Raw genomic sequence first — 24,400 nt, 5'->3', positions numbered from 1 at the left:
TTTACTACTGGCACCTCGAGGAGTTTTGTGAGGTGTCAGTTAATATTTTTGTATTTTAAGAGTTATCATGTTAGGTACAGTACAATACGCCTTATCAATTGTCTTAACTTGCAAAAAAAAAAAAAAAATTAATGAGCTTGTCTTTTTACTTACTTTTTTACTTTTATCCTCTTCGCCACTGATCGGCACATTAGCTGCCTGGGCGGCTGGTCACGTCTCTGTTACAAACTGTTGGCAAGTACTGGGCATGAACCTGGTCCAGTGCTGGGCAAGTCCGCTCTTGAAACAAGTCACACTCGGTGCCGTCACAACACTCTGGCAGGTTGTTCCAATAGTTCACAACTCTCACTCCAAAAAAACTCGCCCTCACAGTTTTCTGGACTTGTGGCTTCTTCGTCCTTGAGCTGTGACCCATTGTGGGGCGAGCGTCCACGAGCTCCAGGTATGGACAGTCAACTGAGTAGTGCCCTTTGAGATGTTTATACACCTTAATTAGGCCCCCCCTTGCCCATCTGTAGTATAAGCTAGGCAGTTTCAGGTGCTCTAATCTTTCTGGATAGCTGAGGTGCCGAAGTACAGGCACCAATCGCGTGGCCCTCCTTTTGGACATTTTCAATCAACTGACAGGCGGGGAAGCACGTCACTGTTTTTAAGAGTGTTACGAATGACGGACCGTCTAGATATCAGAGCGACCACCTTAAAAGATCTAATAATTTAGTTGCTTGATTCACCTTCTTCTACAATGGCTCGAGAACTTCAGTTCATTTTCAATATACACACCCAGGTCCTTTTCGCATTCAGTCTTTAGTAATGCAGTTTCTTCGTCCCGTTGGGACATATGATTTGCCTCCTTACCGTTGGTGCATCCCAGGTGCATCCTCTTACACTTAGTGACATTGAATCTTAGCAGCCATTTATTTGACCATTCTTGAAGCTCCCAGAGATCTTTCTGCAGCTCTTCACAGTCTGTTTGGTTCTTAATTTTTCTAAATAACTTGGCATCGTCTGCAAACATTTGTATGGAGGTGTGTATAGCTTCTGGCATGTCATTTATGAAATGAACAAACAACAAAACGACATGCCTGAGAAAAATCTGTATCCATGAAACAGAAGTATACTTTATATTAGAACTGAGATGATTGTTTACTTCCACTGGGACCATCATTGAGTAGTATCAAATAATTATCCGATTTTTAATTCATATTACCAAGTGTTTACGTTAAGACGGGGAAAGAGATTGAGAGACCACAAGTATAACAGTGGTACTTGAGACTCCCACAAACTCAGGGAGATAAAAGCAAGTTTAAATAATATGAGAATAATAATGGTACAAGTGAGACAGCAGAATAACCTGAGTTTTTATTTGACTTGTATTTTTAGCTCTGAGGAAATATGTTTAGTTAACAGAGAAAATGAAGTTTGGGAAGATAGATAAAGTAAAACATTTCTTAGTGGCTTAAAGTCAAACACATTAAAAAAATCTTACTGTCCATACCTACAGCCTTTTAGAAACCAATGATAAAACTAATTCTGGAAACTGAGTGCCAATGAATTTCTGACAATCTTTAGTGTAAAATAAGTTTTGCTTTAGTATTGGAGTGCTTTAATTGCCTCCCTGAACAGTAAAGTATTTCTGGAGAATTAACATTGGCATAACTGGGTACAGAATTTCTAACTTCCACTTCACCAAGTCAAGGCAAATAGTAGTAGTGAGCACCTAAAATGCTGTGTTCATAACCCATAAAAGCATATGTAGGTACAGGTACACCACCGATTTTCTGGGAACTGATGGTCCGGCACCTCCTTTAGCCCCGGCAAAATTATGAGGGGACACTTAACTTCCCTCCCTCCCAGCCAGGGTGAAGGTAGTGTTAGGCTTAAAGTTTTTATCTTATAAAATGTTGCTGACTAGACTTAGCAGAATATAAATTGCATTGCTGGAATCCTTGTAAGAGAGTGATTAATTGGAATATAAACATCAGATAGTTTGCACAAGAGAATTTTTTTTTTAGTCTAGTGTAGTACATTTCAGTACAAAGTGTGTCCAGTACAGTAATGTTGCTCAAAATTATGGCTTTATCACATTAAATTAACATTTAATATTTGTTTAATTTATGTTTCTAGCAGTCCATTGTGCTTTAGAGACAAAGGAGGTTTATCATTAGCGGGTCAGAGGTGTACAGTATTGTTGAATTATTATTACCACACTTCGGTTGGTCCGGAAAAATGGATAATCCGGCAAGGCTTTGGAACCAAGAGTGCCGGAAAGTCGGTGGTGGACTTTGTAGTTGATTGTAAGCAGCTATCAAACGGGGAGGTACTACCGCCCGGGAAGATATTGGAAGTATAATGTGTTGTGTAATGGTAGACCCTGCTGCCATATGGCATCACAAAAATTGTGACCAAGTTCCAGGTTGCTCATCTGACTTTCTGCTTCATTTACACACAATTGCAGGGTTTCAATTGTTTCTCTTACTTTTTTTATATAAATAACACTATTTTGCCAAAAGGGCATGATCACTCGCACACCTCAAATCACTTAGACTACAATTAAGAGATGTGATTATAAAAGAAGGTAAATTTCTTCGTCGGAAGAAATTAAGTGGGAGAGCCCGGTGGTTGGTACTAATCAAAGAGGCCAATGTACACAGGCAGCGGAGCAGGGCTTTTAAAGGGACCTTGATGCTAAAGCCCTGCTACCAAGACACAGAAACAATTATCATAGTAATAATAAAGATTAATTATATTATTAAGCCGACGATTAAAAATATATCACATTGTAAACTGGTGGGCTTAAGGCTGAATACATTTGTAAAGAGTCTGCACACAGCCCTCCTCCCAAACAGCGACAGCCATGAAGTGTAGGGAATCAGAGGCTAAGGAGTCACCAGGATGTCTGTTGACATGCAATTACTGCAGAGCAACGTTGGATGTACATTGTGCGGGTATGGGCAATTCAGCGTTTAGGACAATACATAATGAGGTAAGGCATGTAGGCTGTTGCTGGTATTGCCCTGACTGCATAATCAAAGTGCAGGAGGCGATTGTAAACCGTAGGGGAATGAGTTTCCAAGGGATGAAAATAGATGAAGCTGGATCCTTGCTGGTTGCCAAACTAGAGCAAGTTGGGAAAGAGATCCTTGCTAAGACTGAGGAAGTAGTGAAGAAGAGTTATGCTCAGGCCTTAGCAGGGCCAAGGAAGGTGGCAGAGAGCAATGCAGGATCCAAACAAGTTCTACAGCAGCTAGGGACTCTGAGGAAGTGTGTCGAAGAGATGGCAACTAACAGACCTACTGTTAGGGGAGAGGAGCAGCAATGGGAACGTTTCGAGCGCAGGAACAGCGTAATAGTTTTTGGAGTCCCTGAGAGCCAGTCGGAGGAAGCTGAGAGTAGGAAAACACACAATAAGTTGCAGTTTTGAGAATAAATGTACAGAGGCTCTGAATATGGCAGCCACCTCTCAGGATGTGAAGAGGCTAGGTCAAAAGCAGGAGGACAAGTTTCTTCCCCTCAGGATCACATTGGTGTGAGTGAGGATAAGAAATGGAAAGTTATTCGGCAGGCAAAAAACTTAGCAAGGAGAGAGGCATTTCAAAATATATTCATTCACCCAGATCACACGGTATTGCAGAGGGAACAGCACAAGAAACTCCTACAGGACTTGAAGCAGAGGAGGGAGGCGTCAAGGAGGAACAAGGACAGGTGTACATGGGTTATATCCAGGAGGGGGGTAGTGGAAGCAAGAGCGCCAGCACTGAGCCAGGGGACAGCGGTACACCCCCACCCGTCTCTGACCACACCCCGCAAAATAAAACGTATTTAGCAAAAAGCTGCAGCTGCTAAGAATGGAGGAAGGCCCAAGCCAGTACCAAGAACAGAGACGTTACCGAGAACAAACCGGCTTGAAAGTCACGTACACTGATACTAACACGTTCCTTAATAAGAGAGAGGAGTTTGAAACACTACTACAGTGCGTTAAAGATGTGACCAATAGCTCGACTGGCTAGAATGCAAACTAGTGGTGTGGAGGATAAAGTAAAATATGTTAAGTAGAGTTGCTCCTTCTTAAAGTTGGTGTTCCAGACTATTAAACAATTTTATAGTATCATATATTGCCGTTTTCTTTTAAGTTAATTAAGTACACTATGGTGAATTGGTGTCAACACTTTTGTTATTAGTTGTAGAATATATTTAATTTAATTACAGTATATGTTGTTGATTTAGAATCGTCATATAATTAGCTCCATCTTTGCTTGGAACTACATAGGAAATGTTGAAGTACAATATTGTTACACAACATAGCCTGCAATGGTGCCTGTGGGTCTATATTGACAGGTATGGCAAAGTATACAGTAGTGCAGAAAATAAAATCAATATTTTGGATGTTTAACTTACTTATGGTATTGTGTAAACAAAAACCTTGTAAACACCCCTTACATGCCACTGTTTATGCTATTTGTTAACAGATGCTTATACTGTATATCCTCAACAATGGGTTAATGATAAAAAAGACTTGAAATGAAAAGAAACCAAAAGGTTATGTAATCTATGTTACTGTGACTAGAATTAAAAGTTACATTTAAGCAAAGTTACCAGCTGATGTGAAAAACTACTGTAAGGTTACCAATCTGAGTTATAAGCTATGTTTTATGTGAAGTTACTTCTATTAACTTTTGGAAATGAACACTTCTTATGTTTTGATAAAGTATTGTTCATACAGTACTTTAATCTGCCTTCATAAATGAAATCTGCATGCAAAACTGCCCTGCCAACATTGGGGTATTGTACTCCCTATGTGAAATCTATTTATTCAGTTTTCCATAAAAGAATTGAAAAGCTGACACAAACAAGTTGGATAAACTACTGATGTACAAATATGACTCATTCTGGATAATTGGAAAGGGTTTATCAGGGGCATACATATTTTATAAATGTCCAGTTTTCATAAATTTACAACCAGACTGTTGTCACATATACAGTATATTAATATAGATTCAGTTGTGTACAGTAATTGAAATAATCCTCAGCAGAATTTGTGGAATATCTGTCAGGTCACCGTCCAGTTTCTGTAGAGTACCAGCACATTGTTCATGATGAGAATTTTATCCCCTGTTGAGATGCAATATGTTACAGTACTTATTGTATTGATGTATATTTGTATCTGAAACAAGATATTTTTTGTATGTACTGTATAAATATTTAAAGTTGATTTTAACTCAAGATTTATGATAAGCACCATAGGTTATTATTTGTATTTCTACTTCTTATATATTTTTTTAACAAGGTACTGTACTGTACAGCACTCTGTTGATGACACTATGATCATCTTATGTGTACATACTTCAGTTGAACAATTTACTGGCAAAATAAGATTCCCAAAAGTGGTATAGTGTGCAGGACAGTACTTGGTTATGCCCGGTAATAAGGACTGATTGTTCAGACAGTTACTTAGTAAGATCATTTTCATGATGGCAATACAATACTAATTAAGTGATGTGATTGTAATACTTTGATAACTCTTTAATGAGGAAATATTGCCATAATAACATTAAAAATCATAGATGTTATGTGCTGTACTGGTATGTCATAAACTATGATTCATGAAATTTAATTGAAATTTATATTTAAGAAAAGAAGGGAGGTGTTTGTATGCACACTCAAGTCTATAGCTAGTCACTTGTTTATGTTTTAAGATTTTTTAATAGAATTTTTGTGATTGTGTTGAACATTTCAAAATTGTAGCTCCTTGTATTGTCCTTCAGATGAGTCATACTTTCTTTCACAGCATAATTTGAAATTAAATAAGCTTCCAGTTTAAAAAAAATAGAATATACAGTAGTACTGTACTGTATTTAATTGTGTACAGTATATATATACAGTCAGTCCCCGACTTACCACGGGGTTAGGGACCGACAACCAGGTCGTAAGTCGAAAATGAGAAGATGATACATAGAAAATCTAAAATGAAATGCAGTACAGTAAAAGTAATCAATAATACAAAATGAATACAGTGTTACTGTGCTCTTACCTTTAATGTAGTCAGCTGAATGCATACGGGGCCTCAGTAATTTTTTAATTAAACATGGAGACTACATTAATTGGATGAAGCAGAGGAGACAGGGCTGGGTGGGTCATCAATTTCAATTTCACTTTCTTCAGACAGGTTAACATACTTGCTTGTTGAAGGTATTGAATCATCTTTAGGGAGTGAAGAGGCAGCACTGGTGGGGCGTGAGGAGACAGCAGTGGGGGACTTCTTAAAATATATGTCCAATTTAGACTGCACAGTTTGCCTTTTCTTTTCATTGTAAATCTCCCTGTAGCAAGCAAGTGCATCTTGGATTATTCTGTCAACTTTTGCAAAACGCTCAACATTTTGATCCATTTCGTCAAACATTTGCATCCCCTTATTAATAGTAGCAAATGCCTCTACCATTTGTTTCACTGAAAATGTTTTGGGGGGTGCAGGTTCTTCTTCTACATTTTGTCTCTCTTCTTCCTCTGCAATTTTCTGTGCATCCAGTTCAATAAGATCCTCATTACTTAGCTCTTCTGCTACACTTTCAACCAACTGCTCAACATCTTCATTATCAATTTCTAACTCCAGCTGTTGACCCATCTACACTATCTTGTTACTAATCTCAAAAATTGCTTCATCTTCATTAAATCCTTTGAAACTGTTCACACATCTTTTCAGGACTTTCTTCCATATTCCATTCATGCACTGACCTGTAACCTCATCCCATGCTGCAGCTATGTTCTTTATACATTACAAAATGTTGTAGTCCTTCCAAAACTCTGAGCATTTTCTCACCTTCAGAAGCAGCAACAGTTTGAGCAAAGGTCGTACGTAAATAATACGCTTTAAAAGCAACAATAGCACCTTGATCCATGGGTTGGATGATAGAGGTAGTGTTAGGTGGAATGTAGACTACCTTAATATCAGGGTGCAGGTTGTCCAGGTGTGGTGGGTGTCCCGGAGCATTATCTAAAATTAATAAAATCTTGAACGCAACCCCTTGTTGCAGACAATACTCCTTGGCTCGTGGAATGAAACAACTCAGGAACCAATCCTCAAACAGTGCTAGGGTCACCCATGCTTTCTTATTACTGCAATAAAACACTGGCAGTGTGTGCTTGCTGACATTTTTAAAAGCCTTTGGGTTCTCTGAATGATATATTATGAAGGGTTTTACCTTGAAACCAGCTACATTCCCCCCCCAACAGAAGTGTGATTCGGTCCTTGAATGCTTTGAATCCCGGCATGGTTTTCGCCTCTTTGTGGATGTATGTCCGTACTGGCATGCACTTCCAGAAAAAGCCAGTTTCATCCTCATTAAATATTTGCTCAGGCAAATAAATTCCCTCCACGATGACACGATCTAGCTCCTCCTTCGGCAGCACTCACATCAGCACTTGCTGCCTCTCCACTCACCTTTACACTGTGCAAACTGTAACAGTTCTGTAACATTTGGAACCACCCATGACTTGCTGTGAAATTTTGGTCGCACTCCTCTCCTGCCTGCTCTTTCAGGATTTCGAAAAGGCTTCTTGCCTTAGTCTGTATGGTTCGAAGGCTTAAGGGTACACGCTTTGGCAGCTGATTTTCCATCCACATCACAAGTAATTTTTCCATCTCTTGAAGAGGACCTTGTCTTTTTTTCGTTATTATTGTTCCCTTTATAGGTGCTGATCCGTTCACTACCTCATGAATTCGCTCCTTGTCCTTCAAATTTGTTGATATCGTCGAGTGAGAGAAGCCTAGGTCGTTTGAAATGGTTGCTACTGTTTTTCCATTTTCATATTGCATTATTTTCACCAGAACTCTCACTTTTACGCTTGCCAGTCATTTTAAAGGGAATTAGAAACGAAAATATTGTCAGTACACAGCTCGATCACTACCGACAACAATGACAGCCAAACACCAACTGAGTGGGCTATGGCGTGGATGCTGTACACCACAAGGCGGCCCACCCCACGAAACACTCGTACGGGACGGAAACGTTTCGGTACGACTGTGGCAGTCGTATGTCGAGTAGGTCGTAAGTCAAGGTATATATATGTATATATATATATATATATATATATATATATATATATATATATATATATATATATATATATATATATATATATATATATATATATATATATATATATATATATATATATATATATATATATATATATATATATATATGATAAAATCACACGGGAAAATGGAAACAACGGAGTACCTTAGCTTTCGTCTTTATTCAAGACATCTTTTGTGCAAAATATATGACGTTTATATTCAAATTATTGGCAGTCTTGCAAGGAATCCAGCAATGTCAATTATATTATCCTAACTTTAGTCTGAGGTATTATTTATTACTAAACATGAAAGCCTAGTGTTTTCACCGAAACATTTCTCAGAGAGGGAGGAGCCAGCAAGCGGGAAGTCGAGTCCATTATTTGTATGGACATTAACCGGTGACTGTATTTCTCTTAAATATTGTGTGCATACCATCATAAAATTAAGATGTTATTTTTATTACAACATACGTATTGTCGGAAAAAGTGTAGTTAGGGGCGTCAGCCCAGTCTGTATTTCAATTAATCCCATACAGGTAGTTCTGCTATAACGCGATAATTGTGTTCTTGTAAAATATCGTGTTATAGAAAATCGCGTAATAGAAATAACAGGGCTTATGGAGAAAATAGGGTTAGGTGCAGATTACTCGAAATCGAAAAAATTTAGTAGTTAGCCTAACACAAAGGATAGCACAGTCTAAATAAATGTTACATTCATATCTAATAATGAAATCATACAGTAAATTTAACACTTTACCTTGAAAAAATATGAATGTAACTTGATGGGGGAGAAGGGTGATTTTGAGGTTGATAACATCGAGCTTCTCTTCAAGTGTTATATCCTTTCTTTTACGATAATCACCGGGAATTCTATCATCAGAACACTTTTTGGAGATATTCATCTTTACCATATTCACAGTTAATACCACAAAATTGGAGAAATAGTAAGCAAAAATCGCGTTATAGCAAACAAGCGTTCGCGTTATACAAATATTGTTCCGAATTCATAAATCGCGTTAGAGCAAATTCGCGTTATCAAAATACGCATTATAGCAGAACTCACTGTATGTTCTGTTATTTCGTTTACGCGGACCTCCACGGGTTCAATTGACTGCATAAATGCAGACTATACTGTATATGAAAGGGTATGTTATCGATATATATGTGTGTGTGTGTGCAAATAACTCACTGTAGGTGTGCATGATCCATGTATATGCTGATGACCATATAAGAAAAACGAAAACAAAGTTCCCAAATGCTCTCGTGTAATTCACATTTTCAGGGTGAGTAGACTAAGTAGTAGTTAATAACAAGGCCAATATGTAAAGGAGAGTGAGATCAAGTCCCTAGGGAAAGCAGGTATCCTTCATATTCAAGTCATTAAATAATTATCCAACCCTTTTACCAGATTACAAATCTTCTTAATGACAAAATTATCCAATTTGTACATGCCATTACTCAAATTCATGTTGACAGATTCGTTATGTTTAATGAGACTAGATACCTCCTCAGTCTTACCTTGTAATTCAGTTGTCAGTAGGAACATATAGAACTTCAAACTGAGCTCCATTTAGGATATAAAATAAACGTAGATGATCTGTGAAAATATTCTGTACGTTATTATTGCCCCCTAACTGTATTAAGTAAACTTATCGAGTTAAGGTTTTCTCTTGGTTATTTTTATGTAATTTTTAGATGTTACTATTGTGCATTAGCTTCATTTAGCCGGTAACATGCATTTTTGACATTAATTTACTAGAAATATTCATTTTAAGAACCTTTAAAAATCAGGACGATCATAAGTACTGTCGCTATTTCTTTGAGGGGTGGGCGGGAACACCGGGATTGCTCATATTGAAGCAATGTTTATAGGACATGTGACCAGTGATGTTCCTGCACTGTGGTTGGGTCTTGGCAGAATTGGAGTTATGTGTGGTAAAGTTCCTTGATGCTGAGAATGTTGCTCTGACTGAGCTCCAACTTGTGACTTGTAATAAGACCTTAGTTTTTTAAGTACTCTGCCACACTGTACATGTTCAGTACTGTAGTTAGTATTATATAAAGTGGAGTACTGTACTGTACTGTATTTTTAAGTAAATTTATCTTTTCGAAGATATTAACAACTAGAAATGTTATCAAATAAAAAATGTATTGCTGATCATTTCTTGACCATTAATGTGACTACATATATTGCCTTCATTATTTTTATATTATTGACAAGATTTTTATATCTTATTGTAAATTTCATAACCATTCCATTGACTACAAGAATGTGTTTCTTGTAAATTGTTAACAATATTTCTTCAAAGTTATGCTTCTGTATACTGTATATGGTACAATGTATTGTATAAGATTTTGAAGCTTTTTCATAGTTGAAAAACATTTATGTATAAACCTTTGTTAGAGAATGGAATTAAGATCTTGTACTGTACAAGTAATCTTTTTGTAATCATTGCCTCCTTGGTGATGTGTTAACCTGGTTTTAGATTTTTAGATTCTCAAAGGTTCGTATGACAAATTTATCCCCTAAGGGTGCTTTGAGAACACATCTTAATTTTTTTTTAAGACAAAGGCTTTCTATAAGAAAGCAGTGAAATTGGCCTCAAAATTGCATTGAGTCTACCAGAGCTATAAGTGTTCTCTGATCCCCAGTTATGGTTAGAAAAATTAGCATTCAGATCTTTGTGAATAAGAACCTCAAAACTGTGTACGATTTATGTGATTTGCTCAAGGTTATTCATATTATGTAATGGGATAAATTTGCTCAAGGTTTTATGTACGTGAGTTAAAAGAATTTATGTTGTGTGTTCTCTGCTGTTTCATTTCCATGTCCTTTACACACACACACACATCAACACAATGTATATTTTCAGCCTTTGGGCTGCAGAACTTTTTCAATAAGCTGTTAATAATTATTATTACACCAACACACATACGCACACAAACAGAGAGGGACTACAGTACTTCAATAATCCTGTGGGTATTCTACACACAGTTACACACCTTCATAAATTTTTTCCAGCAACATTTCAAACAAATCTATGATCGTGTTTGCAACCCCAGTTACATGATGTGTGTTGGGTCGTATCTCTGTAACAAGCTATCGATATTCAGGCTTTTGTTTGTCGAGTGACAGAAATTAAGCCAATAACGACTTCCACAATAACGTTTTCTACAATAACGGTAAGTTACAATAGATACCCATTTTCGATAATAACGTCTGGATTCTCTTGAATAACGGAGATTTTGTGGGAAGTGTCCGTGCGCATCAATGATAGCGTTTGTTTGCCGCCATGTTGATGACGTAGTTGTCCGCTCCGCCTCACTCTCACATATGCTCTGTGGAATACAGCGCTGCGCCCACATGTGAGATTTTAGCCTCTATAACCAGTGGTTGCTAGGGTCGGTGATCAATAATGGATTCCGCATTTTTGCCTGTGGGGGTTAGGGGAGGTGGTGGAGGGAGTGATTTGCTGCCTGAACGCCCGGGAAATTTAAAGTGAATGAGAAAAAAGATCCGAAAGCTAAGAGACAAAGCCACAAGAAGCGTGCCTACTCGGTCAAGGATAAAAAACAGATTGTTGAGCTCATTGAAAGTGGTGCAAGGAACATTGATATTGTGAGGAAATTGAACTGTCCTGAGTCTACAGTGCAAAATATTAAGGTAGTGATGGAAATGCGCAGCGAGCTATGAATGATAAAAGTGATTGAAACAGGTTGTTAGTGATAACAGAGCATTTTCTTTTGAAATGGTTAGCTTGTAGAATGAAAGACAGTGCAAGTCTTAGTGGCCCTCATATATGGAACAATCATCACACCAAGCACCTCAAAAACTCCCCCAAGCTAAGTGTTATAATACTCAAACTCTTTATTTTGATGATTGAATAACAATTCTTTTTATTTCAGCGAATAAAAAGTGTTAGGAGGGCTTCTAAGGGGAAAAATTGGGTGAAATTCTTGGGGCGGCAGCACCAATAAACCCTTTTTACATGTATTTTAATGTCACACAAATAACGCTTTTCCTAATAACGGCATTATTCAGGCACCTATTAAACATTATTGGCGAGAGCCTATTGTATATGGGAAAACTGGTTATGCCTTATGGAAAGATTTTCAGGAACATAACCCTTCTATAACCCAGGGGATGCCTGTACAGTGGGGTATGCTATAACGAATCTAATTGGTTCTAGAACCTCGTTACTTATAGGATTAATCCGTCCCAGGCCCCCAAATACAACCATTTAACACTGAAAAATTTCTGTGGAAAATGTAAAAAATACAGTACTTTATCTTACCTTAGTGTTGTTCAGCATGCAGGACAGGAGGCAGAGGAGGGGGGGAAGGAGAGGAGTCATCCTTCCTAGCCCTCTTTGGTGACTGTCTTACAGGCACTTTGTCTGTAGGGTCTTTTGCTACTTTTTTAAAGAAGGAATCCAGGGTTGGCTGCTTCAACCTTGATTTCTGGACCTTCCAAAAGTAGTTATCACAGTGTCATTAAAAATACTGATGCTCTTTTCCAAAGCACCAACATCAGGATGATAGTCCTCCACAAGCTTAGACAGTTTGCTCCAGCACCAGAACACATCCTTGAGATCTTTGGCTGGAATGATGCGGCTTTCCTCCTTGTTCTCATCCTCCCCTGACTCCTCAGAAGCTAAGCTCAGCTTCAGTGTCTCGTTCTCTTCTTTGTGAAGCTCAAGCAGCTCCTCAGTGGACAGCTCCTTACTGTGCTCATCCACCAACTCCTCAACATCATCATCATCCACTTCCAGGCCCATGGAATTGCCCAGACACACAATTTCATGTACAACAGCCTCTTCCTCTAACTCTTCAAAGCCTTTAAAGTCGCTTTGAAGCACATATTCAGGCCACAATGGCCAACAAGCAGCACAAAGACACCTCATAGAAACCTCTTTCCAGGCTGACACAATTAAAAACATAGCGTCTGCTATATTGAGGTGACTCTTCCAAAATTCCTTCAAACTAACATTACTGGATGAGGTGGACACAAACATTTTCTAAACAGTGCCTTTGTGTACAGCTTCTTAAAGTTTGAAATTACCTGTTGATCCATGGGCTGGATGAGAGGTGTTGTGTTGTGTGGCAAGAAGTGCACAGTGAAGAAGTTGAACTCCTCTGGCAATTCAACCATCAAATTAGGAGGGTGGGCTGGTGCATTGTCCATCACCAATAGAGCTTTCAATAGAAGATTATTCTTCCTGAGGTATTCCCGAACACTGGGTCCAAACACCTCAGTCACCCACTCAGAGAAAAGACTCCTGGTCACCCAAGCCTTTGGGTTTGACTGCCACATAACACCAAGGCGGTTCTTCCTAATGTTTTTGAAAGCTTTGGGGTTTTCTGCATGGTACACAAGGAGTGGTTTTATCTTGCAGTCACCAGAAGCATTAGCACAAAGAAGGAGGGTAAGCCTGTCTTTCATCGGCTTATGGCCAGGGACAGAAGTTTCCTCCCTTGTAATGTATGTACGGCGAGGCATTTTTTTCCAAAAAAGTCCAGTTTCGTCACAGTTAAATACCTGCTGAGAAACAAAGCCTCCCTCTTTAATCACATTTAAAAAAATTTCATGGTGTTCCCTAGCTGCTTCCTTATCTGCACTAGCAGCTTCACCATGTCTCACAACATTGTGTAACTTATTTCTTCTGAAACCAGTAAACCACCCCTTGGTACCCCTAAACACTGGCACAGCACTATCACTTCCACTGGGAGTCTTGGCTTTAAGGTCCTCAAACAATTGTTTGGCCTTCTCACAAATTATAGCTTCACTAATGCTATCACCTGCCATTTCTTTCTCTTTTATCCACACTACGAGTAAATTTTCCATCTCTTCAATCACATTACACCTTGCTTTGTTAAGTCCAGAGATTCCCTTAGCCACTTGCACAGTTTTCAACTCCTCTTTATTCTTCAAAATCGTACATATACATAGTCGATTTAGCCATCCCATATTCATCACAAAGTTTCGCAATGCTTGTTCCATTCTCACGTTTCTTTAGGATTTCTTTCTTAGTTTCAAGGGTTATTAGCTTTCTCACTCGCTTTGGACGATTCATTGTTATAATTGTACACTTGTATAACAAAATAGTTATGCAAATAACACGAATTTCCACATCAAAAGACGAAATTTCAACAAGTTCAGTGGTGCACTGGCTACACAATGAGACAAAGATGGCGCCTGATGCTCTTCTTGTGAACCGCGGTACAACAATATTCATGCGCCAGACGAAATAGTCCCTTATTCATCCGCGTTCGTTATAGCATTCTCAATTTTATAGGTAAAAACGTTCATTATAGGAATATTCGTAGTAGAATCCATTCGTTATAGCATACCCTACTGTATATCATATTAAATATTAATGAAACATTACGTGTATTGTAATTTATATTTATATGTATTTACAGTGATACATGTTATACAGGTGAAGGGCGGCTGGGAATATATCCTACTTATTTCTTCAGTTTCTTCTGGGAAAAATTGTTTCACTTAATGTCGCAGTTTACAAGAACGTAACCACGACATTAACAGAGGGTTTACTGTAGCACAAAATCCACTTTTGAACATGCAAAATAATCATATGCTTAACACTAAAACCAATATTCTGCAGAATACTGGTCACAATACCAGATTACAGTATAGTCTGCATTTACGCAGTCAATTGAACCCGTGGAGGTCCGCGTAAAATGAGAAACGCGTAAACGAAATAACAGAACATATGGGATTAATTGAAATAGAGACTGGGCCGACCCCCAAACTACACTTTTTCCGACATTACGTACTGTACGTTGTAGTAAAAATAATATCTTAATTTTATGATGGTATGCACACACAATTAATATTTAAGAGAAATATCAATAATATTAGGTTTTTTAACACTTATGTTAGTAGAAAAGATAGCTGGGCACACTGGGATGGGGGGTTGGTTCCGAGGCAGAGGGCAGATTATTGGCCCTCACCTGTATCAATTGTATCACTATCCACCACAGAGGTTGCAGGGCCTCTTTGTTAAACCCCTCAAAGTCCATATCCTCACTATCACTGACTTGGGCCGGCTTTGGCGGGTGAAGAACTCGGTAATGTTTTGATGACTGGGCGACCTTGTGCGCACCCTGCCCGCACCGCTTCCCGCGTAAATGACGAAATTTACCGCGTAATTAAAACATTTCATTCTGGCAAGGCACCGCGTAAATGACTAAACGCGTAAACAAAATCCGCGTAAATCCAGACTATACTGTATATAATACACATCTGAGCAGAAAAATACATTTACAAATATCCTCCAAGAATTAGGTTTATCAGTGCAGTATGTGATTTGCTATGACCTTGATAAATACTGCATTAAATTGTGACTAGAATAGTTATTAAAGCTACCCGGCAGAACTCACCAATACCTAAAATCTAATGTCATGGTCACAATTTTAGTACTGTATTGATAAGTGAGGAGTGTATAGTACACAGTGACACTAATAACATTTGAGTGTCTTGATGTCAAGAAACTATAAAAGTGATTGATTTATGGCACAAAAATTAAAGACTGGCAATGAGTGGATGGATGTTATTGTTATTCTCCGTAAACAACCAATGATGCTACATTTAGTAATAAACAGTACAGTAATTGAATAGTATTTAACATAGTGGAGTGAATTATTAATAATAGGAATTGAATGACTGATACACCAATAGTCGTCCTTGAATGAATGAATACTGATGCAATAATTAATGAGAAGCAATCGGTGGATAGATACACTAATAGTGAAGTCATCTTCTTCTGAATGATTCAAGACAATACAGTTACTTGAAAGGCAATAAATGGACGGATTAGTAAAATATCACCTGTTGAATGAATCGTGGTACCTTTACTTTCCTAGTTGGTGTGAAGCTTGTGTGAATTCATACAATTCAATATATTTAGAAGAAAAAAAATTACTTAGACTATACAGTAAAACAATACTGAAGATCAGTACAGTAAGAGGAGTAGGTCTGACGTGTACACAGAGGCTACAACTGTCGTGGAGTGTACTGGTGGCGAAGTTTATACAAGGGGCTGATGAGGGCTGGCAAGACGGTACGACGATGACGACGTGACAAAGCCTCCATGAAATTCAGGTGATCACCAGCACGCCAGCCATTAATGACTGTAGTCTGTAAAATGTTACGGAAATCAAGTAATACTTAACACACCATTATACCATTCACTACTTTGAATTATTTCTCCTTAAGGGAAGCATATTAAGAGGGACACATTACTAGTACTGTACAGTACAAGGGTTTGGACGTGCTATAAAGAACTCAAAACCAGGGTGGTCAGGGACAAACGGGGTGAAGTCATTCATAATAGAAAAGGTTTCTGCATCTGCAGGAGAAGAGTGGGTGACCAAGGGAATCTTGTATACAATATACAGTACTGTATTGAAATCACAAAGGATGATGATTTTAATGGAGTTATTAAAGGAGAGAATGTTTTCAATTTTAGAGGTAAAAAAGTCAGTGTGTACGATTAGCGTGGTTGGGTAGCCATAGATAAAGCAAAAGCAGATCATGGCTAGGGGACTCATGCCCGTATTATTAAACAACATCTTCCCTTGAAGAGGGTCGTCGTATTTGAAACTAAATGAGTCCTGAGGGACACCGCAGTACAGTACTTAACAGGGTGGTGTGGCGGTAAAATTAACTAATTCCAATAAATTTAATTTATAATATTGGAATTAGTTAATTTTACCGCGTTAAGTACCGTATATCTCGGCCTACAAGACGGAATTTGAACAAAAAAAAAATCAGCCCAAAGTTAGGGGGTCGTCTTAAGCACCAGAGATAAAATTCTTACCTCTTAAATTTTGCGGTTTAGCGTGTCAAGAGTGGTGATGGAAACATGGTAAACCACTCACAAGGTCCTACCACTAATTATTTTATACTGAAACTTACATTTGGGAAGCTGGATTAAAATGAAGATTACCGGTATATTAAAATAATAAAAATGTATTATAAACCAGTCTAACATACCGTAAAAGAACAATATACCCCGGTAATAAACACAGCTGCTATCATCACCCCCCCCCCCCATTTGCCAGTGACGAGAAAGGGAAAGCGACCTTGACAGTGACCGCCTGTGGCTATTTTTAGCCGTCCTTGTGTTCGGAGGTGGTCAGTAATGCATATCTGTATATTTACTGATCATAATACTTATCTCCTATAAATAATTAATTTAAAATTAATTTTTTTACAAAGAATATTCAGTAAATGACTGCGTTAATTCTTGAAACTACCGACAGTGGTAAATTTAGGATGAGAATGATTAACAGAAGTCACGTCATGGATTCGGAGTTTGGTCCTTAATGATCATAAATGTCTGGTCAACTTCACCTACCAGGTATAATGGTAGCCTCCCTTTTTCGCGAAACAAGTATATAATTAAAGAAAATACTTGCAGTGTGTTTAATGTATTACAATATATTATAGCTAAATAAATAAACAAATAAATCGGCAAATCTATTTCAAGTAAATGGAAATATTTTACTCACACCAACATTAGTTCCAGTTAAATAACTGACGCTTAAGTGAGTCACTAGTGTACAACAGCGGGTAAAATTTGATGCCAATACTTGAAGTGAATTGGCATTATTTTAAATAACCAACCATAAATAAATGGAAAAAAGATCAAAGGTGAAACATTATATTGTATGTATGTTGTGTTGTCAAAGGAAGAGAAACAATTGAAACTCAGTAATTGTGTGTAAATGAGGCAGTAAGATAAATCAGCAACCTAAGACTTGGTCACAATTTTCGTGATGCCATATGGAAGTAGGGTCTACCATTAGACAATACTGTACATTATGCTTCCAATATCTTCCCAGGCAGTAGAATCTCCCTGTTTGGTAGCTGCCTAAAACTTTTAGTAATATTACTTTGATACAACATGATAAATTTGACAAACAATGAAAATAAACAAACAAAAGTTATTTACCAAGACCTTCTCTCTCAGAACAGAGGGGAGATAAGACGGCTATTTATAGCCCGTCTTTGTGTAGGAAGTCGACCACACTAGAAATAATTCATTTAAAATTTATATTTTTTACATAGAATATTCAGTACATGACTGCAATTATAAAATATTGTGAATATATATATATATATATATATATATATATATATATATATATATATATATATATATATATATATATATATATATATATATATATATATATATGTAATATATATGTGTAATAAATGTATGTAGTAAGTATGTACAGTAATCTTTTTCACTCAAATCCTAATGAAACACTATTGAATTAGAATACTGTAGCTCGCTGAAGCAAGCTTATAAATTAAAGAAAATACTTCCAGTGTGTTTAATATATTACAGTATGATATAAATAAACAAATAAATCGGTAAATCCATTTTAAGTAAATGAAACAATTGTATTCGACACCGACATTAGTTCAAGTTAAATAACAAACTTTTAAGTGAGTCACTAGTGTTTACACTACATCAACCGGTAACGTTTGATGCCATTACTTGAAGTGAATTGGCTTTATTTTAAAAAACCAAGGATGTGTAAACAGCACTGGTCAATGGGATGGTTGGTAAAGGACTACTGGGTCAGTAAGCTCCCAATGGTAAGTGTCACATTTGGGGTACCGGTCTTATACAGCGAATAGGGCTCAAAAGCTACTTTTTAAATGGAAATTTTGGGGGCCGTCTTATACACCCCGTCGCCTTGTAGGCCGAGATATACGGTACAGTACTGCGGTGTCCCTCAGGACTCATTTAGTTTCAAACTTGGGTTGAAACACGACGACCCTCTTCAAGGTAAGATGTTGTTTAATAATACGGGTGTCAAGGTGGTAAGAGCAAATCAAGAAGGATGGAGACATAAGTACTCCCTACCTTATGGAAGAGGCCAGGGATGAAAACATGTACAGTATGGTTAGAAATCAAGTTAGGATAGTCCTTATCTTGGGAAACTTAAATTCTTTAAGAAAAAGAATATGGAACTATGGTGATTTAAAATGGATATGGTTTATATTAGTGTGGATATCTTGTATACTGTAGGGCAAAGCTAATAACAGCATTGATGGTGGTTGGAAATTTCAGCTGAGTAATCAAGGATGATAAATCTGCTGTGGTGAGGGTTTTCTATTACTGTATTGTTCACTGGTAATATGAGGTTGTACTGATAAAAACTGATGTAATAGAAATAACTATTGTAAGCCCAGAAACTTCAGTAATGAGTGAAAATAGTTTAAATGTGGCAGTGAGCTTGGGACCCCTTCCCCCACTATTGACCCATCCAATTACTAAGTGGCATTATTACTATCCTGGAATTATTCACTTGCTTATTGGACAGTTTTCATGTGTGCTACTATAAGGTTCAAGTCTTAAGTACTGTGAAGTGGACATACTGCAGGACTACCCGGTATGCTTATGATCTGTAAAGGTCATTAACATATGAGGCGCTCCGCATCAGAAGGGGGTGAAGCGCCAAATTAAAAAAGCTGAGAAAAACGCGTTTAAAGTTTTTCAAAGTTCAAACAACCATAACCTTTTTTATTTTAAGCTAGAGGGTTCATTTTTTTTTATCGTGGAGCTCAATCCCTCTCCAAGCAAACTCTGAAAACTGGACGTTAGTACTGTGAATAGTTATTATTTTATCGCGAGTTGAATGAGAATGACTAACAATAATTGCATTTTTCAACCAAAATTTATTATTGTGGGCTAATGCTGTAAAACAAGTTAATGATCACCAAAAACCACTCGTCTTACACCCCCTAAAAAAAAAAAATAATAATACAGTATAGTCTGCATTTATGCAGAGTTTGTTTACGCGTTTGGTCATTTAAACGGTGCCTTGCCAGAATGTAAATGCTTTAATTACACGGTAAATTTGGTCATTTACGCGGGAAGCGGCGCGGGCAGGGTGCGCACAAGGTCACCCAGTCATCAAAACATTACCGAGTTCTTCACCCGCCACCCACCACAGCCGGCCCAAGTCAGTGATAGTGATAGTGAGGATATGGACTTTGAGGGGTTTGACAAAGAGGCCCTGTAAGCCTCTGTGGTGGATAGTGATACAAGTGATACAGGTGAGGGCCAATAATCTGCCCTCTGCCTCGGAACCAACCCCCCATCTCCGTGTGCCCAGCCATCTTTTCTACTAACATAAGTGTTAAAAAACCTAATATTATTGATATTTCTCTTAAATATTAATTGTGTGTGCATACCATCATAAAGTTAAGGTGTTATTTTTACTACAACGTAGGTATTGTGTCGGAAAAAGTGGAGTTTGGGGGTCGGCCCAGTCTCTATTTCAATTAATCCCATATGTTCTGTTATTTCATTTACGTGTTTCTCGTTTTACGCGGTACTCCACAGGTTCAATTGACCGCGTAAATGCAGACTATACTGTAATAAAAAACTTATTTGCGTATCAGTATTTATCTTTCCGTTCCTATTATTAGCCAAAGATTTATAATATTGTTAAGTATAATAGTGTGTAATAATAAGGAAACACCACTACACTCCCCCCCCCCCAACGTAATTAACATACGAATACAAAGGCGGAGAAAGTTTGCATAATCTTTGGTAAAAACAGTATTATAACAATAGTATTACAATCTTACTTTGTTTAGTTCCTTCGTTTTATTTTCCCTGAAGATCGTAGCAACTTGAAGTTACGTAAATCCTGAGAAGTGCGTATAACTTTAATGGCCTCGTCATAATCAATCATGGACTGATCAAAGTCTTTTTCTGCCCTCTAAAAATCGCCACACAGATTCTTCATTAACTAAATCATTGATTATTGATGCCGGTAACAGTTCAGTTTCATTATAAGACTGAGTTATGGGCTCACTTTCACTAGCATTCGTTGGGTCAGGCTCACTTTCATCACCATCAAGGTCAATGCATGTTTCGTCACTGTCCACTTCTACCTCCTCACAGTCTGTATGTTCTTGTTGTGATACATTAGTGTCACTGTTTGTGTTACCATTAGACTCGCTTTCATCATTTTCATCCTCACTTTCATCGTCATTATTGCCGTCAGTGCATGTCACGTAACTCTGTACCGGAACACAGTCTGTATAAAGGTCTTGTGATGCATAGCAGTCACTTTTTGTATTGTGAGTATACTCAGTTTCATCTATTTCAAGCTCACTTTCACCGTCATTATTATCATCAATGCATGCCACATTGTCTTTCAACTTGCCATAGTCGGCAAAAATATCTTCGGATACTTTGTAGCACGCTAAAAGTTATTATGCGAGTTCAAAGTGTTATTGTAATTATGATAATCACTTTCATCATGCTGTGAGTCACTTTCATGGTCGACAGGTAAGTCATCATAGTCTCCGAAAAGATCTTCCGATGGTTCATAACGTGATGTATTGTTTTTTCTGCAATCATGCACGTCACCTGCACCATCTCCAGTTGCACTTGTATCACCATAATCAACACTAAATTCACCACCAAAATCACTATCACCAAGCATTACTGGGGTGTCCATGTGAGTACTGGCGTCAAACACACGCTCAGGAATAATGGGCTCCTGAACCCACACCAGAAAGCCAGGCCTCACTCGAGTCTTGCTCTAATATCGGGCAGTTATTGCACAGCACTTCTCACACCCGTGGAACACGAATAATGTCAATGTTACGCCTAAAAGTTATCAAAAATAGCAGTAGAAAGTACACTGAACCTCCGGATGCTAAAATACTCACCAAAACTAAGGAGGAGGCAGCATCTGGGCGGGTGGATTGGCCGAGGAGCTGTGATGTAGCAAAGAGAAATCCATTGTGATTGGCTGTCTCGTGGGGTATGGTCAAAGGGAGGCGTGCTGTCAATGGCTCTCGCTCTGAATGGGATGTTGCTACTTTCTGGAACTTGTTTTAGCTGTGATAGGATAACAAACTATCTCACTTGTTAACACTTGCCTGAATGAGTGTAGGTTTGTTGCTGGTACTTTTGATGCAGCCGAGTGAGATATCAGGTATATCTCACGGCATGTCACCTTTGATACAGTCGTAGATTGGTTGATAGTTGAAGTCGTCACAGCTGTGTTGTACTTGTAATTATCTTAGCTTGTAAGTTAAACAAGACACACAGGTAATGTTCTCTTCACTTGTTGTTCCTTGGTTTAATGTAAACACACGTGGTGATTTTCTAGTTATATTGGGTAGTAATGTCTGTACAATTATTTGGTATTGACAGACTAATGAGCAATAGCTATTAGCTTGTAATTAGCTGATATATTTAGAGAGAAGTACAGCCTGGAGAGCCAGTCTCACGACACGACTTTAGGGCATCGTGTCAGGCTGTGAACTGGGCTGAACTCTCTTGACTCTGGTAACTGGAGAGTAACCACACTTCAACACGACCATTAACTAAACAGCCTACCCACACACTGAGAGTTGAGTCTGTAGTTTTATGGGCTGCACACCCGAGAAGGTGTGAAAGAACAAATGTTTATAGGCTGTCCACCCTAGGAGGTATGAAAGAACAAATGCTTATGTAGCTGTATGCTCAATAGTCTGGGTGATAGAATGTATACAGCTCCTCCCCGACTTACGACCTACTCGACTTATGATCACCCGGACATACAACCGCCTCAGTCGTACCAAAATTTTATCAATTACGTATTTTCGAGTCCCAACGTCAGTGATTGCGCTGTGTACTGACAAAATTTTCGTTTGTAATTCACTTTAAAATGGCCGGCAAGCTTGAAAGTGAGAGTTTTGTAGTGCTGAGAAGAAAAAGAGACACACATTTTAGATTTTCTATGTATTATTTAAGCATTTTTGACTTACGACCTGGAATTGGGTCCCTAACCTCGTTGTAAGTCGGGGAGGAGCTGTATAATGAATATATGTCATTAGCTCATATTTATATAATATTAATGTAACAGGCTAATACAAGCTGAGCGTACAGCCAGATATGTAGCTCCAGTGAGGTTTACTGTACATAATGAAATTTTTTGTGTACAGTATAGCATTAAAATACAGAATGCAGCTCAGTAACCTGCCTACCTGCAACAACCAGTGTAATTACAGTACAGTAAGCAAGTTAATTTCTTCTCCAGTGCATTTTTACTGAACAAAACTACTATAATAACCTATACAATACATGTACGTATATTAATATTATTGTTGCGTGTAAATATACTATAAAATATATAAATACGTCTCAGGAATACTGAAAATAATGATTTACGCATACAAATTGATGGTAGGACTGCAGATCCCGCGGTAATACACAAAGTAAAAACACAAGACCCAACTCCATTGCGGTTAATGAACTGCACTGTCGTTTGTGTCATGGTAGGTCGTTTCATATTAACTATCTATATATGTTTTGTGAATATTTTATGCCCATTATGTCTGGGAAATGGCTTGTAAGTGAGTGTGTTAGTAAATCAGATAATGTGCCCAGGAAAGTCATTAGTATGGACATGAAAATGAAACTTGATATGAAGGGTTGAGCCCGGCGAGCATCAGGTTGATGTGGGTCAGTCGCTTGGCAATCTCCAAAAAAATTAACTGGTGACTGTTATTAAATTTAGTTTCATTTATTATTGATGTCATTAAAATCTTCATTTGAATGTACAAAATTAAGCATTGTCACTTATATTGATCACGACAGCCATTTTGTTGTTTTATTAACATTACGCTGAAGCTGTTTGCGTGATGCTTAATGTTTACTTTTCGTATGGAGACACTCGGTGGAAAATCATATACAGTACAGTACATATGTATTGTATACAGTATCTTAAATAACTGCAACTTTTCTCTAATTTTTAAGACCTATTTTGGCACATTTTATCATTACAGTAAACCCTCGATAACGTGGCACACATGGAACTCTGGCCTTGCCAAGTTGTCCCAAATTCCGACTTATCGAAGCACTTCCCCCCTCCTACAACAATAAAAAATTATCAACCCTTATACGTGTACAATCAAAGACAAAAGTCGTGTCGCGGTTTTGTCCGAAGATTAAATATAACTCGTGAAACATTATGAGAGCCCTACCACAAGGCAGAGCGCACCAAAAGTTTAGCCCTTCGGCACATGTTTTCACCAAATTTCACGACACGACTTTTGTCTTTTATTGTACATGTAATTATTAAATGCAAAAAAGTAACACTTGCCAGCACTGCAGGTAAAGAATGAAGCATCATAGTAGGTGACACAGAGGTATGGTAGCTGGCCAGATACATCACGATTTTCCCAGATAATTTTAGATATCCCGGCATTTCCCAAGTTATACAGTAGAACGTCGATTTAAGGCGATTCAATTTAAGATTATTGACTTAAAGA

General features: G+C 37.9%; 1 protein-coding gene across 9 annotated transcripts in view; it reads right to left on the bottom strand.

Annotated features, from left to right (window-relative positions):
- The window catches only part of LOC121859095 (protein broad-minded-like), a 68,119-nt gene that overhangs the window by 5,206 nt on the left and 38,513 nt on the right, over positions 1–24,400 (bottom strand). For 6 of the 9 annotated variants that reach the window (XM_042355770.1, XM_042355768.1, XM_042355777.1 and 3 more), the window contains one exon: positions 15,632–16,234. The exons of 1 other annotated variant lie outside the window; for it this stretch is intronic. In XM_042355770.1, coding sequence (XP_042211704.1) covers positions 16,091–16,234 — 144 coding nt within the window. In that variant the 3' untranslated portion in view covers positions 15,632–16,090. Of the gene's footprint in view, positions 1–4,455; positions 5,110–15,631; positions 16,235–24,400 lie in introns of those variants that run through there. 2 more of the 9 variants (XM_042355776.1, XM_042355774.1) reach the window with 2 other exon arrangements.

This window comes from Homarus americanus, unplaced genomic scaffold, assembly GCF_018991925.1.
Source record: "Homarus americanus isolate GMGI-L3 unplaced genomic scaffold, GMGI_Hamer_2.0 scaffold50924, whole genome shotgun sequence".
Classification (NCBI taxonomy): domain Eukaryota; kingdom Metazoa; phylum Arthropoda; class Malacostraca; order Decapoda; family Nephropidae; genus Homarus; species Homarus americanus.
The sequence above is the reverse complement of the archived record's forward strand: the minus strand, read 5'-3'. Positions and strand labels throughout refer to the sequence as shown.